At 38.7% G+C, this 14,316-nt stretch overlaps 1 protein-coding gene across 1 annotated transcript in view; it reads left to right on the top strand.

Moving 5' to 3' along the window:
- Positions 1 to 3,834, top strand: part of LOC124161983 (probable cytochrome P450 49a1) — a 59,298-nt gene extending 55,464 nt beyond the window's left edge. Inside the window, exon 11 of the mRNA XM_046538275.1 lies at positions 2,827 to 3,834. Within this exon, the coding sequence (XP_046394231.1) occupies positions 2,827 to 2,940 (114 nt within the window). The 3' untranslated portion in view covers positions 2,941 to 3,834. The remainder of the gene's footprint in view (positions 1 to 2,826) is intronic.
- Positions 3,835 to 14,316: the final 10,482 nt, after the last annotated feature.

The following is a 14,316-nucleotide window of genomic DNA, read 5'->3' as shown; positions in this document are numbered from 1 at the left end:
ATATAGCCTATCCTTGCCATCATTCTTCCCATTATAATAATTATCTGCCAGATGCAGAAACCTTAACATTTCTTCAAACCTGTTCCTTCGCATTGTCTGATAAAGTATTTCGATGGTGCAGTATGGAGATGACCTCCGATAAAGCCATCAACTAAGTAGACGGTGACCTGAGAGAAGCAATATTCCAAACACTTCACAAATCACTTCGATTTGTACGTACGAAGAATGTACTAACATTTTTTACAATTGTTCATTAAATTTGTCTTGAATTTTTTCTGCTGACAGAGCTGATGTTAGAGCTATTTCAGATTTGTTTCACCTCTGCTCCATCACTAAGGTACGTCTTCTCTTCACAGCGGTAAATGGGAGCCCCTATGCTGTTTTCTTGACTTATATAGCAAGCGGTGTGTGCAACTAAAGTAACAAAAAAGTATTTACAGAAGCGACGGTTGAAAAGTTTTTAAAGCGCAGATTCCTCCTTATGTCAGGTATATCTTTTGGAGACTCGAATTTGAATACAAAGTATAGAGTTTTTGGTGATAGAGCGTAGTACAAAGTTTCTTTATCAATGTTCACTTAAGTTGCTTATTTCGTACACTGATTTCCGGCTTGCAAATTGGATATTATTGCCAGGGGAGTGTTGAACGAGAAACAAAGTAATCAATCCATTCCACCGTCGGCGATACAGAATACAAGTAATGCCATGACAGTGGCATATACATATGGGGGGCGAAGGGGGAGCGCGCCCCCCTCTTACGTGGCCGCCCGCATTGCCTAACAGGGCAGAACTACAATTGTGCTTTCATATCATAAGATGGCATTGCCTTGTATATAATATACATATAATAATAATAATTCCTTGTTTTTAATCATTTTAAATAAAACTTTCCTAAACTTTGCACGTGACTTGATTATTTTTCATTACGATACAAGTAAAGATAGCTCAAGATATCTTTTGTGCCCCCCTTGAATTCTTTTCTGTATCCGCTACTGTGCCAGGATAGGCAACTTGATATTGCGAGTATTTGCATTCCCAGAAATCAAATACTGACTCATTTTCTGCTTCCAATGAAATTACTTTATCACAATTCAAATGAGGATGCACAACAATTCTGAGAAATTTCCTGTTTTGCTGTATTTACCTAATTGTTCAATATTATACTTCATGAAATGGCAGGAATATAAAACTGTCTTCGATCTATCACATAATTAGGTTTATAAAATTATTACATATTCATCTAATCAATAAATAGAATGAAACATACCTATAAGTCAAAACTTGAATTTTTAGTGCCACGAGTGCCCAGACGTATCTCTAGATACGTCAAAACTTTACTGATTAGTTTGTGATGAGCTTGAAAGAAAAATGAATCTCTTTAAAATGATAATATTCCTTATACATTTAAAATAAAACAGGTAAAAACTGGATTCAGATAACTCAAAGGTTTATGTGAAAATTTAATTTTCACATGACCATAGCGTAGCGATTTCTGAGTAGTTCATGACCAGCCATGTGTAAGTAAGCATAACAATTGCAAATATTGGCTTAAATAATCTAAATCACTTGTATACCATTTGAAGACTTTATTCTGTCATATTACGTAAAGAAATCTCATTAACAACAAACCACAGAGTATTTATGAATTTTTAAAGAGTGACGTATCTAAAGATACGTCTGGGCATTAATGGGTTAAAATCAACACAGTAAATTCAGATGAGTCAAGAAAAGTTTAACGCTGGATTTTTAAGACTAGTTTCATTAAACTAGCCTCTCTTAACATCAATATAATCTATGCAGACGACTGTAGAAAAAATTAATTCTGAATTTTTTAGCGACTAAATTTAATGGAATTTATACTCCATCTTACAAATACAACATTACAAAATCACGGGTGAGCGTGATTAATAAGTTTAAAGATATGGATGACATCTATTTCGCTTATAAGTGCATAATTATTTATAATTATAATTCCATCGTCATTAAATAACTTTGGACGTAGAAAAAAATTCCGTGGTAACGTTTTCTTGAGTAATCTGCACAAAATGTTGATGTTAAGAATGAAAAAAAGTGTTATTAATTCGGACTCGAACTTTCCCAGAACCGGACAGCAATAATCGCGCTCAGCATAGACCTACTTGGGTACAAAGCCACGTATGAGTAAGACAAAAACGGTTCAAATATGAATTTAATAAGGAGAGGAATAACCTAAAAATAACCCAAAATAGAACACTCTGACGGGCCAACCTGTAAGTGAATGTGAGCTTCCTTTACCAGTGCATTCCATCCGCTAGGGCTTTTGCTCCTGAAGTTTGACTCCCAGTTTGTTACCCCGGCAGCATCCGCATCCGACATCGTCGGCGACCTCAAGTAATAGGATGCAGTTTGCAGTGCCAACCCTCCAAGTTGTCGCCGACTCATCTCGTGAGGCTCGTGGGTGCCTACATTATGCTTACTGAACTACATGTACGTCATGGCTTTTCCCCTCCTGGGGCATTTCACAGAGAAATAAATATTCAACAGTGTTCGCCCAAACTTCCCAAATTTTCTGTTATGCTTGTTCCATTTCCTTGAAATTCTTATGCAGCCTGTCATACTGTTCCGAACTTATGGCTCACTGCATTTAGGATAATATTAATGCATTGCATTGGCATTTATTGAAATTAGGTGACTTTTGAGCCATGGGTGATGCGGTGCTTTGACCGACCGTCATTTTCCTACTCACGAGGTCAGAATAGATAGTGAACACGTGGTGCATTTTCGAGATTTTTTTTTGTGACATTGCAATGTGTTGCACTGAGTTATCAATTGTGTCTCTCTTCACTCAGATCGTGCGAAACTTCAAAGTGGACTACAAATACGGGGACATAAGCTTCAACAGCAGAATCATCAACACAGTGAAGGACCCCATGAAATTCAAGCTTACGGAGAGGATGGAATGAAGGGAATTCCAGGGATAACAAGTGAAAAACGGCCGTAATCGCCCTTTCGTCCAATGGCTGCAGTAGGCTGACTCGCCCAAATCATCACGGAAGAACTCGGGAAATCCTACAATACTAGTCAGCTATTTTGGTGGGACCAACGAAAACCCAAACCTCAGTATTTACAAAAAAAGTTGCTTGTGTGGCGTTCTCTTTTATAGGGACTAATTAATTCTGTTCCACCCATAAATTATTTGAACCCATTCCCTACCCCTTGATCTTGATCCCACATTAATTGATGAATATTGCTCCTTTAATTGTTTTTTAAACGGAAAAGATAACTTTCAGAACAACACCAATAATTAATCAGGTAATGAAATCACCTGTGTGTCCATTAAAACACTTATCGAATAGGTGCTTGGCCGTGGACGGACTTCATATCCAGAACTTTCCCTCTATAAACAATCCAGATGACTGAAGAATGAAGACATAGAGCTGCTGATAGAGTTGAATTCAGTCCAAATTATCTCCAAAAGAGTGCGCCTAGTCAAAAAGGGTAATTAACTCCTCAGATATTGCCATGCATTTAAAATTTGATTCCACTCCATTTGATAGAGATTATTCGGGATTATAGATTAAACACGAATCAGTGTAAAAAGGCTATAATCGAATTATTCTCAAATTCATACCAAGTAGAAATGTTACTTCAATAATTAACGGCAAAAAATGGAGAACAGTATATTAAATATTTAGATACTAATAGAGCAATTGCATTAAGGTGCGTCCGATGGAACTTGAAGGAGACTATTTACAGAAATCAAATGGTTGGATACAGATCCACTGCTGTCAACTGTATAATATGTACTTAAAATTTCAATGTCATTAATTTCATGTAAATAAAAATTTACATAACTATATGAATTTTCAATACGCCTTTGCTACCGAAAAACATTCGCGTTTAAATCAACGATAAAAAAGTCCAAAACATCATTTTGTGAGCATTAATTTTCCAACGAATGCCCACCAATTTTTTTCGGAAAATATCCCTTCAACCTTTAAAGGAAATAAAACTTGATCCTGTTTCAGAAACAGCATCAATAAGGCCCTCGACTGCTGTGTCTCAACCAACTGTCTCAACCACGGTCTTTGAAAAAGAGAGAGTCCTCAACTCATTAAGTGACGCGATGAAGCTGTGAACCATGTTCACCCTAACCAGCCAGTCAACGATTGAATTTATTTATTGTGCGCAAGTGTTTGTGTTGTCGGGGTAGCGTTGTGTTTTTGTGGATAGAAACTTAAAACTTATAATTAAATTGAACTTAAGAAACTTTTTCCATTATAATTATTTTTTTCAGTTTTGTTTTGTCTCATTTTGTTGTTATTGCTACTTATTTTATTATTATTTAATTATTATTATTACATATTATTTTTTATTCATTTTTTTAAATTTGCAAGTAGGATTTTTTAGCAGATAGTATTAAACAGTTAAACAATATAATACTTAATAATATACCAACTAATTCTACAAGAAGGAAAGACGCAGAAAAGACTCATTTCTTGAGGCAGTTCGGTGTGTGGTTGGAATTGCTGGCTCATAAGTCCAGATGTCTGAAAGGAGCGTGTTTTGGGTTTCCCCGAGACTGGATTTGAAGTTTTTCATTAGTTTGACGATGAAATCGTTTACTTTGGGCAGCTTGTGAGCGAAGAGTGCGACAGACATTCGGACAAGGCGGGGTAGGTTTAGGACTAGGCGAAGGGATTTGTTTTGGTAAGTTTACAGTTTCTTTCCTGATTGATTTTAAGTTTGGAAGTATTTCGCAGTCGAACAGGAGGGTAGGGCGGATGAATACAATTTGACTCAGCAGCTGTGGGAGAGAGGGCAGAAGAGAATTGCGGGAGGATAGTAAGCTAATTGCTTATAAAATCAACAGATTTAGGCGTTACTTGGTGGAACGATGATTCATTTTAATAAGATGTCTCCTTTCTCCGCCGCCACAAACCACGATCTCATCTTCACCAAAGCTGACAAAGGTTCTAGTATCGTTATCCTCAACAAAAGTGATTACCTAACGAAGTGCTACGACTTTATATCGACCAATGAGTTCGAACTGCTAAACAAAGACCCCACCCCCATTTTTCAAGATCAACTTAAATCCATAGTGAACAGATGCACTTCCTTACTCTCACCTCGAGAAAGGAGACATCTTATTAAAATGAATCCATTGCCACCGAAAATGTACGGCTTACCCAAAACCCACAAGTCTAACGTGCCCATACACCCTGTGGTTTCCCATTTTTCTGCTCCCTCCCATCTCCTTTCTTCAAAGCTAAATACACTCATACTCGGGGTTCAAGCCTACGCACAGCATTGAAAATTCCTCTGAGCTAGCAAAACGTCTTTCAACAATAACCCCCCCACCAAATGGAAAACTGGTATCATTTGATGTTTCCAACCTTTTTACCTCCGTACCTGCCAAAGAAGCCATAGATATAACTCTAGATTGGCTCAGAAAATCATCCGTCAATGACGACTTAGTGAGTGACTTCAAAAAGCTATTATCAGTGTGCATGGACCAAAATTATTTTCAATTCAATCACCAGTTTTATAGACAAAACCACGGTCTCTCTATGGGCTCTCCTCTCTCGCCTATCCTGGCTGATATCTTTATGGATAACCTGGAAAGTAAACTGTTCAGCTCTCATCACCCTCTTTTAAAAAACTTGTGCTACTACTTTAGATATGTGGATGATATTATTTGCTTATGGACCGGTAGCAAGAGACAACTGGCCTCCTTCCTTGGGCTACTCAATTCCCTCCACCGATACATCAATTTTACAACTGAACTCGGAGGTGACTCAATCCACTTCCTAGATCTTACGATTTCCCTCAAAGAAGGCAAACATGACTTCTCAATCTACCGGAAAAGTACCTTTACGGATGTACTTATCCCCGCAGACTCAAACCATCCTTACTCCCACAAGATTGCAGGCATTAACTCTATGCTAAACAGACTCCTTTGTATACCAATGACTGATTCAAGTTTCAACCAGGAACTTGATGTTATTAAATCGATATGTTCTAATAACGGCTATCATGATGACCTCATCCGTAAATTACTGGCCAAAAAAACCCGAATAAGAGTATCGCCCGCCCTAACCAGTTTGCTGCCGGTCCCCAAAACAGAACCCAAACGGTGGTGCAAATTACCTTTCCTTGGCCCCCTGTCTTACAGTGTTCACAACCTCATACCCAAAGACAAATACAGAGTGTGTTTTTACTCCCCGACCTCCCTTGGTAAAGTGATTTTTAACTTCAAGGACAAAGTGAATCCTGAAGACAAAAGTGGTGTCTATGCCCTGACATGCGACGAGTGCAACGGTGTGTACGTTGGTCAAACGGGCCGCAAGTTTAAAACTCGTGTCGATGAACACAAAAGAAGTGCTCGTTTGAAAGACTCCATTTCCCACTTTTCTAAACACCTGTCCGAATCCGGCCACAACAGTGATTTTAATATTAAAATTTTACATGTACATGACAAAAGTGTAAAACTGGATATTTTAGAAATTTTAGAAATCACCAAATGCACTCTTGCACGTAACATCGAAATTTTTAATGATATGACTGTATTCAAATGTTCTAACTTTTTATCTACTGTTTTAAAATCTGACTTCTTCCTTGACAATCCTTCCTCCTCCCCTTCTCATTAACCTCGTTAACACCTGACTTTTATCTGCCTGCCCCCACCCCACCTCCCCAAACCTTTATACTTTTTGTTTTGAACCTCCTATCCAACCAACAATGCCCAACCAACAATGCTCAATGCTCCTTCTCATTTAGTTCCCCCCCCCTCCTCCTTCCCTCACACTATTGTTGGATAAATAAGGCTGGATGTTGTATGCTTTTCTCAGTTAGTCTTAATAATGACGTTGTAACGTTGAAACTAGTAGACTGCAAAAATATAAGGTTGTGGAATAGTACTGTGTTTTTATTTAACCATGAAAGCTAATTGCTTGCCTAACTGCTATTGCCTTGCTATTGCAATATTTTAGCTGGGCATTGTATGTTATTTTTCTTTTTTTTCTTTCTTTCATGAAGGAAACTACCCTATTGTCTTCGGCTTTCGTTTCCTTCGTATCGGCTTCGTCTTGGAGAATATCCTGGATTTTGCGGGCTTCCTCGCCATTACCACCGTGGCATTGTCTTTGTCCGCTGGAAGTGTAACATGTTCCCTCAAGCAGCGAAGATCCTCTTGTTTGGTTTGAGAGCTATAAGGCCTTTTTAAGGACCATCGCGACGTCGCACAGTGGTCCGAAATAGGAATAAAGCCGGACAAAAGTCCAAATTGGCTTTTTTGAGATAGACTTGAAAATTAGCGTAAATACTCTTAAGTCATTGCCAATTATGTATCTATATGCCATTTTAGATTAATTTGATCCGTGCTGAGATACAGCAGCCCAAACAACCAATTTTTCAAAAACGCGCGCGATCTCGTTTTTCTCCGAAAAGCTTTGAATCAGGCGGTGTTGCGGTGGTATGATTTTATGGAATAAAAAAAAACACCATATTACTTTGACCACATGCTTAGGCTATATTTTCCATGATTTTTGAAGATATTGGTTCACATCTGCATGCCTTTGACGATATTTGGATTCCTCACCTAGGGTTTTCCTTTCCCCGGAAGAAATATATGTCACCTTGCAGTTTTATTTCAATATTGTTTGAAGAGTGTAGTGTTGGGTGTCCCTTTATCGTGTCTTACTGTAGTTAAATGCAAAATTTCGTATTAACAAGTGATTTGCGTAACGCTTCATTGAATTACGATTATTTATTCCCGTTGTAGGACAGCGCAGTGAATTTCCACCTTGAATTTTTTTATACCTGGTCATTGAGCTTTCCAAATTGATTCGAAATATCTTCAGATCCCGGTGTCCCTGACAATGGAAATGATGAGGGCCGCAAATGAAAGGAGTCCATGGAAAAGCATTGAGAGCGCCTATGTTCAGCCTCTCTCGATATGAGCTTCGTAAGAAGAGCATTTCACGAAGAGATTCCCACTCATTCATAATTACGGACTGCGAGGTTTGATTAAATATCTAAGCAGCCAAAATGCAGTTACACCAAGCACTGTAGTGTACGGCCGCGACTACAGTCTAAATTATGTCCAAATCTTACACTCGTCAATGACTGACCCCTTTATCTTCAAGGCAAATTATATATCATATCATTATTATTTTTTTAATAGCTAATGGTATGTTTTTAGTTGAAAAATAAATTATTTCATTAACTATTTGTTTATTTTTACCGCTTTATGATCCAAATTTATAATTTCCCTGCTGAATGTCCATAAATTTCCTCTTTTTTCCTAAAGTGTACTGAGGACTGCGATAGCACGTTAAAAGGTAAACTAAAGGTAAAAATTGTCTCCAAAATAAATATCTTTCTCCGATGACGAGAATGTTTCAAATTTGAGATTAAGGCAATAAGGTAGTTTCCTTCATCAAAGAAAACGAAAGGCATTGATTGCGATTCCTTACCCACCATTAGTGTATTCATATTATGTATAAAAATTGTTTGGTTTCAGAAATACCGGTTTAGACGATTGGCAATGGTCAATTTTATCCTCATTTGAAAAAGGCCGGATTGGCGCGTAGCCACCGAATTGGCGCCCATGTGATGCCACTCCACGTGACGTCACAGGGACCTTGTTTCTATACGAGCAGTCAGGAGTTTTACATCGTCTGAGGTTACCAATGCATGCATGAGACACATAGCTGAGGGAAACATCTCTTAATAATTACTTATTAAAGCTGGCTAAGATCGGAACGTTTTCTTCGTTAGATAAGGTATTAATAATCCTTATTTGAGCCAAGCGCTAACTGCTAGCATGGTACTCTGCCACCTCCTAGCTACCTGCGCCGTATCAGCGCTCAAGCCTCGCCTCAAGGTCACCTCACAGGGCGGCAGCGGGAACCAGAACGACGTCACACGGAGATTTCCCGGCATTCATACTTAGCCGACGCGTTTTCACGCGCTTGAAATTTTTCACTTTTCATTTGATCGCAAAAAATAGATATAGTCATTTAAAAATCTAAATGCGTGAAATACGTACTCCAGGAATAATAATATTTCGATTTAGGCAATAAAAAATATAGTAAGAAACCACCCTATTGGTGAAAAGGGTTTACATTAGATTCTCTGAAAATTCAAAATTCGCTTTGGACGAGTGATTGGTGTTGGGGAAACCGGTGTAAATGCGCGTGTCTCTCTCACAGCCAAATCCGTGTTGAGGATCACACTTCGCAAGATCTGGATCCACGTCCCTCCGGAGATAAAAAAGGAGGGACCCACTTAGATGGGAGTTGCGTTGGTAGTGGTGAGGGGAGGTCGTTGAACGATCCAAGGCCGATGATAATGGAGGCAGCGAAGGAAAGGCTCTCCTGGCCCACTTCCCAATGGCTCTCTGTCAACAAAGCCGCATGACTACCGAACGCGATTTTCTCTGAGTTACAGCCATCTCCTATTTAGGAGTATCGAGGAACAGCTGAAGTCTATTGAGCCCATTTATTAGAAGAAAACCCTCCACATATAAAAAAGAACTTTAAATCAGAAACTTAAAGTACGAAATAATATCTAAATGAAACCCTCATGAAGTAAACATAATGAATGAACAAATTTTAATTTTGGACTACAGTCGACGGAGTAAATTCGATGGGTATTGTGGGATCGCTCACTCACTGAAATGACTCCACAGATAAGGGCAGGAATTAAAAACTAACGCGCACCGAACGCCATCTAGCCCTCTTCTCAGAACTACACCTATTAATTTTGTAAAGATTGCATTAAGACAACAAGGTAAAATGAGTAAGGTCTATCTCGTTGGTATTACAAAAGGGTAGTCAATCAATTCATCAAAGAAAACAAAAGGCATTGATTGCGATTCGTTACCCACCATTAGTGTATTCATAATATACAAATTATTTGGTTTTAGAAATACCGGTTTAGACGAATGGCAAGGGTCAATTTCATCCTCATTTGAAAAAGGCCAGATAGGCGCCCATGCGATGCCACTCCACGTGACTTCACTGGGACCTAAAATCTATACGTGTAGATAGGAGTTTTACATCGTCTGAGACTACCAATGCATGCATGAGGCACAGAGCTCAGGGAAACTTGTCTTAATAATCACCTATTAAAACTGGCTAAGGTCGGAAAGTTTTCTTCGTTTGATAAGATATTGATAATCCTTATTTAGGCCAAGCGCTACCTGTTAGTATGGTACTCTGCTACCCGCTAGCGTCCTGCGTCGTATCAGCGCTCAAAGTCTCGCCCCAAGGTCACCGCACTTGCGGCAGCGGGAACCAGAACGACGTCACACGGAGTTTTCCCGGCATTCTTACTTACCCGTCGCGTTTTCGCGCGCTTGAAATTTTTCACTTTTTATTTAATCGTGAAAAATAGATATCGTAATTAAAAAATCTAAAAGTGTGAAATACTTACTCCAGGAGTAATAATCTTTCGATTTAGGCAATAAAAAAATAATAGGAAACCACCCTATTGACTTGAGAAGTTTGTCAGGACCCTCGGTGTCCGTAGCTTGTTCCTTAATTTCATCATCAATACCCGATTCACTGATTTTTCACTCATAGATGCCGTCTTCAATTATTCACGCTCCCACAACACGGAAAAAAGCGCTGGCATTCATGACTGCGCTGCGACCTCAAGAAATTTCCCGCCGAGTCAAAACCGATCGAACCTAATGCTGAATTTCCGATAATATATCGTCATGTTTCGTGCAAATACATTTTATGACGCCGCCATTGACCTCAGGAGACTGTAATCTCAAGCATATATCGTCCACTCGTTCATATAAAACGCCCACAACAGACTTATCTTCAATTCGAAAGTTCCTCAGATTTTTAATATCGGACACCCTAGCGGATCTAAATCCCATTTCCACGACTAGTTCATTTTTGGGACTCTAATTAGCTATTATTCATATTAAATTCAATGCACTCATTTGAAACATGTTTATAACGGACGACATCAACTTTAATCATGACATCCTCTGCACTCTTAGCACCAAAATCGGCATTGCTATTGGTGCTATTCAGATGAGGCCCGTTTTCAAGCGTCTACGCAGATTTCTCACAATTTAATATACTATGCATGTAACAAATTCAAAATCGATTTAAAAAATCAATGTTCTCACTCACTGGCGATAAAAACCTTATGTTGCACCTATTCATATGCAATGTAAGTATACCCTAAATTCTCATCGGTGTTTCAACACAAATGATGATACATACGTAATATAATCGTGGAAGGAGAGGTAGCAAAGAAAGACATCTAATAAGATATAGAGAGCGGGTGATGAATCATGCAAGATTTGTAGGTATCTATTAAAAGGTTAGCTGATAAGAGACTGGTTTGGAAAGCTACAAAAAACTTATCATCAACTTTTTGACGATAGATGATGATGAAATGGACCGTCCACTGTGACTAAATTTATGCTCAACGTAAGAAAAACCTCACTAAGCTGCATGGGTACGACCAGGGCCGGCCCTAGCAGGTGCGGGGCTAGGGGCGAACCTTAAGTGCGGGGCCCTTCACTTACAATATTAAACTCTATACCCCATCTGCAAACGCGAGCATTTTGAATCCCTACGACTCTCTGGCTAAGTATGTGTTCCCCTCCCAAATTCAGACTTCGTAATTACGCCGTTATGATACCTTGATTCAAAACTATCGTATATTTCAATTTTTTTTCACGAATGCGGGGCCCAAGGCGGTCGCCCCGCCCTAAGGCCGGCCCTGGGTACGACGCTATTTCATTGGGTTGGTCCGCCCCATGCGGACCATGTATCTAACGATTAGAATTCATCGCTAATATGGCTTACAATTAAGTAAATTCAAATTCCGGATTGAGCAAGCGGATATCCCCAACATGATACGTTCCAAGCGTGAGGTGGTCCATGGAAAGGAACTGGCTCCCTTACTCTCGATATGTACCTACTTGATAATTCACGCGCTAGTGGGTTAGCCTGGGGTGGCCTCTACCATCATACCAACCTTCGGGCTGAAGCTTTGCGCGAGGTACTTACTTTGTACTACTTAAAAGCTATATTGCTGAAGCTGATTTATCTTTGATTGTAAAAATTACACAACTTGGTACTGACCACAACAAACCTCATACAGTTTTAATTTTAATTTTATGGAGAAGTTGGAACTTCGACAAACATTTTGTCCAAAAGACGAATACGAAATTGAAACGATTTCAATATAAGTATTTCAGCATACTCATCTGTCTTCTAAGTGAAACATGGAAATAAATGGTCGAAAAGGAAATGATAATAATTTAATAATAGGTATTAAAAGTAAAAATTTAACTAAAGATAAACCAAAATGTATAAAATTAAGCGAAAACCATTTAACATTTTAAACGGTTTACTTAAACCACAACCAGTCATTATTTCAGAAAATTTTCTTTTCAGCAGTGAATTGGTAATTTTTTCAGGGATCAATTCTAACTTTCTGTTTTCAGATCATTAGGGGCCGGTCAATTAAGCAAAAATAAATATAGAAAAAACTAGGAGGTCGTATTTCAAGCCTAATTACATTTATCCCTACCATAAACCCCGAAACATGTCGACTCTACTGTAATAAATTTTTTATGTGGAAAGTGCAAAGTGTTTCACTTCATATCTCATAATGGATCTCCACAAAGTATCTGCCTCATCCATCCAATTCACCCATCTGTGTGCTCCAAAAATAACTGAAACGCACTCAACTTTGAATAGGGTAGTTTCCTTCAACAAAGAAAACGAAATGCATTGAATGCTATTCGTTACCCACCATTAGTGTAATCATAACATACAAATTATTTGGTTTTATAAATCCCAGTTTAGACGAATGACAATGGTCAATTTTAACCGCATTTGAAAAAGACCTGATTGGCGCCCATGCAATGCCACTCCACGTGACGTCACTGGGACCTAGTCTCTATACGAGTAGATAGGAGTTTTACATCGTCGGAGATTACCAATGGATGCATGAGGCACAGAGCTCAGGGAAACATCTCTTAATAATCACCTATTCAAACTGCCTATGGTCGGAAAGTTTCCTTCGTTTGCTATGGTATTAATAATCCCTATTTAAGCTAAGCGCTACCTACTAGCAGGGTACTCTGCTACCTGGTAGCATCCTGCGTCGTATCAGCGCTCAAAGCCTCGCCCCAAGGTCACGTCACACGGGCACAACGGGTACCAGAACGACGTCACACGGAGATTCCCCGGCATTCATACTTAGCCGTCGCGTTCTCACGCGCTTGAAAATTTTCACCTATCGTTTAATCGCGAGAAATAGATAAAGTCATTTAAAAATCTAAAAAGCGTGAAATACGTATTCCAGGAGTAATAATCTTTCGATTGAAGCAGTTAAAAAATAATAGTAAACCACCTTATTGAATCGGTTAATCACTTTGGGTAACATCCCTGGTCGTGTCGCGCACTAAATTCCTCCCGATTGCAAATATCATTGTGGTGGATCTCACTGTCTATCGCCGAATCAATTGCAAATATCATTGTGGTGGATCTCACTGTCTATCGCCGAATCAATTGCAAATATCATTGTGGTGGATCTCACTGTCTATCGCCGAATCAATTGCAAATATCATTGTGGTGAATCTCACTGTCTATCGCCGAATCAATTGCAAGGCTGCTATTCTGGATAAGCGTTGCAAAAAATAGCATATGCTATTCTGCGGGTCATTATTGCAACGACCCCGTATTCTGAATGACGTGTAGTAATAATTTTGTTCGGAATAGCATCATGCTATTTCTTGCGCGAGCTATTTGGAAGCTCCGCCCCTTCCCGTATGAAAAACTTTCTGAACAGTTTACGCAACCAATGAGGGAGAAGATATTTTATATATTTTTCTGTATTTTATGGAATATTGACTTGCAATTACAAATAATCGCTTCATTTGCATTTAAAAATTATATTAAACCGTGGATTTATATAATACGCTTTGAAAATCTCGTTTAGGAAATCAGCTGATTGTTGTTGTTTTGATAATATCACAATGGCTTCAGACAGGTGGGTTAGGTCATAATTTTACCGTTATAATGATGATTTATCGGGCATAAATATTGAATCATTTACCTATATCCGATCGGTCCTTTATCGTGAGATATATGTTATGCGAAATAATCATTGAAAGCTAAATATGTTTGATTTTCTTCGTAATTGTCTTAGGCTTCGAAGTCTGTCTGTTCGTTGCATGTCAAAATAAATATGTACCAACTTTTATTGCTTTGATCGTGACGATATAGCTTTACTGTATGGACTAGAAGCTTTCGCTTTTAATACTAACTTTATTCTATGACTCCCTAATTTCA

Source organism: Ischnura elegans, chromosome 7 (genome assembly GCF_921293095.1).
Source record: "Ischnura elegans chromosome 7, ioIscEleg1.1, whole genome shotgun sequence".
NCBI lineage: Eukaryota > Metazoa > Arthropoda > Insecta > Odonata > Coenagrionidae > Ischnura > Ischnura elegans.
This window is presented reverse-complemented; position numbering and strand designations above follow the sequence as displayed.